The sequence below is a fragment of the Mizuhopecten yessoensis genome, unplaced genomic scaffold (assembly GCF_002113885.1).
Source record: "Mizuhopecten yessoensis strain PY_sf001 unplaced genomic scaffold, ASM211388v2 scaffold1765, whole genome shotgun sequence".
Lineage (NCBI taxonomy): Eukaryota > Metazoa > Mollusca > Bivalvia > Pectinida > Pectinidae > Mizuhopecten > Mizuhopecten yessoensis.
Window position 1 is genome coordinate 48480 of NW_018404210.1, and position 2364 is coordinate 50843.

The 2364-nt window shown below is 36.0% G+C and overlaps 1 protein-coding gene across 1 annotated transcript in view; it reads left to right on the forward strand.

The window, feature by feature from the left end:
- LOC110440454 (ER membrane protein complex subunit 6-like) overlaps positions 1 to 2345 on the forward strand; it is a 19709-nt gene extending 17364 nt beyond the window's left edge. The window contains exon 5 of the mRNA XM_021483556.1: positions 1221 to 2345. Within this exon, the coding sequence (XP_021339231.1) occupies positions 1221 to 1251 (31 nt within the window). The 3' untranslated portion in view covers positions 1252 to 2345. The remainder of the gene's footprint in view (positions 1 to 1220) is intronic.
- Positions 2346 to 2364: the final 19 nt, after the last annotated feature.

Sequence of the window (2364 nt, forward strand, 5' to 3'; positions counted from 1 at the left end):
TTTCACATCAGGGAATCAAACACTTGGTCAGCTAGGCGACACCAGCTCCCTTTCACATCAGGGAATCAAACACTTGGTCAGCTAGGCGACACCAGCTCCCTTTCACATCAGGGAATCAAACACATGCTGTCTTTGTGAAAGGTGATGCACTGCACAACTTTACCACCATAAGGATTATACAGTGTTTTTGTGGGACACAAAAGTGGGAGTAAATTCAAGCCTAAATCATGTATTCTGAACCCTGTAACATTTTGAGGGTGAGAAACCTTTACCCTAGTACAGATGATCAAGTTCTAGCCACAGTTAACCATGCATCTTCATCAGTAGGCTCCTTCCTCCCTCCCCCCTCCCTTGGGATGGCAGAGTGCAAGAATTAGGTCACTGTGACCCTTTTGAACAAGTTTGTCCGGGACATATCTTCTATACTATTTCACCAGGAGTAACCAGGTTTGGTGCACAAGGACATCTTGGGATGGCGAGTGCAAGGAATAGGTCACTATGACCTCACTGTGACCTATACTTTGAATAGTAGGTACATCCTGACATAAGTGTACTGTTTGTTAAATACAGAAATCATTACTGGTGAGGAACTATGGATTGCCTTGCAATACTTTGCCTTGTTTTCATAATTCCACTCTCTGATCAAATTGCAATGCATTTATGTTGTATACATATATGAACATATATTACATAACTGCTGGTTAAAATTCAAAATGTTGACAAATATACTTTAATTAGAAAACCTATTAGTTTTGTGTTGAATGCTTACCAGGTTTATCCTATTTGAAAATTCAATCAGTAAATTTACATACATCATGCAGTGATCTAGATTATTAGAAATATATTTAAATATAGATTCAGAATATTTAACAATTAATATAATATAGTAGATTGTTTATGAAACAGGTACAGACCAAGTGGTCGTAATGTCGTTTCCCAGACGTTAAAGGTCTATTTTACAGGTTTATCAATCTTTAGCTTAAACAGTATTAAAGTAAATAAACTGGTAATTCTGAATAAAAAATAAATAAAAGAAGCTAGAATTTTCCAATACAGGGGAGACAACTTGAATTTAGCTTTCTCTTTGTTAATTTTAGCCAATATCTAGTGATTGGTTGCAATACGAATTGTAATACTATATATAGTAAATGATGAGCACTTACTTTCATTTGGAAGATCAGTAGGTTCCGTTCCCTAAACTACCTTAACATTGACATCAGATTTTTATATGGGATGGTTCATGTTTACTGACGAGGTGCATCACAATGACACAGGACTTCTTACTAGACAGCTGAAACCTCTACAGAACACCTGTCATCTAAGCCTGCCCTGGTCTTCTGTCCGGATATCCTTATATAGGAGGGGAGATGAAGAAATGTGTATATAAATCTACTTACAATTTTCCATGTGTACAGTAACAGTTCGCCAATGTATTGATAGTAGGTGGCTGTGTTTATCCCCGAGTGATTACTGACCACCAAACTAAGTAACTAGTAATAGGCCAATAATGACGGCCAGGTCATAGCTTCAATGCTCAAACTAGACAAACGTCAAGTGTCACACAAAACAATAAAAAGTGTGTTAATTTAGAAATTGATATCCATTTGATTAAATCGTAGCAGGCAACAAAGTTGTATTTATATATATTGAGTGGGAACGGCGTAGATGACATTTCCTAAATTATACTAGTCAGATTAATCGTATGAATGAGATACTTATCCTATTTGATTTGCACTTATATTAGTGGAAGATATGACCACAACAACTGTTTGCCTTTCTGAATGGTCGGTCTGCTTCTCCCATATCCATTGTCAGTTCTATCAGGTCCACCTTGATCAAGTGTCTGAAAGTTGTGATCCTTGGCCTCCATCTCTTGTGATTACTAAACAAATATTTATCACATATGTGTTTCAACAATCTCTACACCAGATGCTAATTAAGGTTTTCAACAAATCTATGCTCGACACTCCTCCTAGGAGATATTTGATTTCCCCAATATGTTGATGTTTTTTCCTCCCTAGTTCTTATGCGGGATTTTGGGGTGTTTTTATCATTGATCAATTTAATTAAAGACGTTTTCATGATTAACAGATAAAGGAATTTGTTTTTGATAGTAATTGTATCTTGTCTTGGTGCAATAACAGAAGAAGTATGGCAGTTATACACCGACATATGTGTCTGTAGGTGAAGGAGTAATAGTTATATACAGAAGTATAATTATGTGTGTAGGGGAAGGAGTGATAGTTATATACAGAAGTATAATTATGTGTCTGTAGGTGAAGGAGTGATAGTTATATACAGAAGTATAATTATGTGTCTGTAGGTGAAGGAGTGATAGTTATATACAGAAGTATAATTATGTGT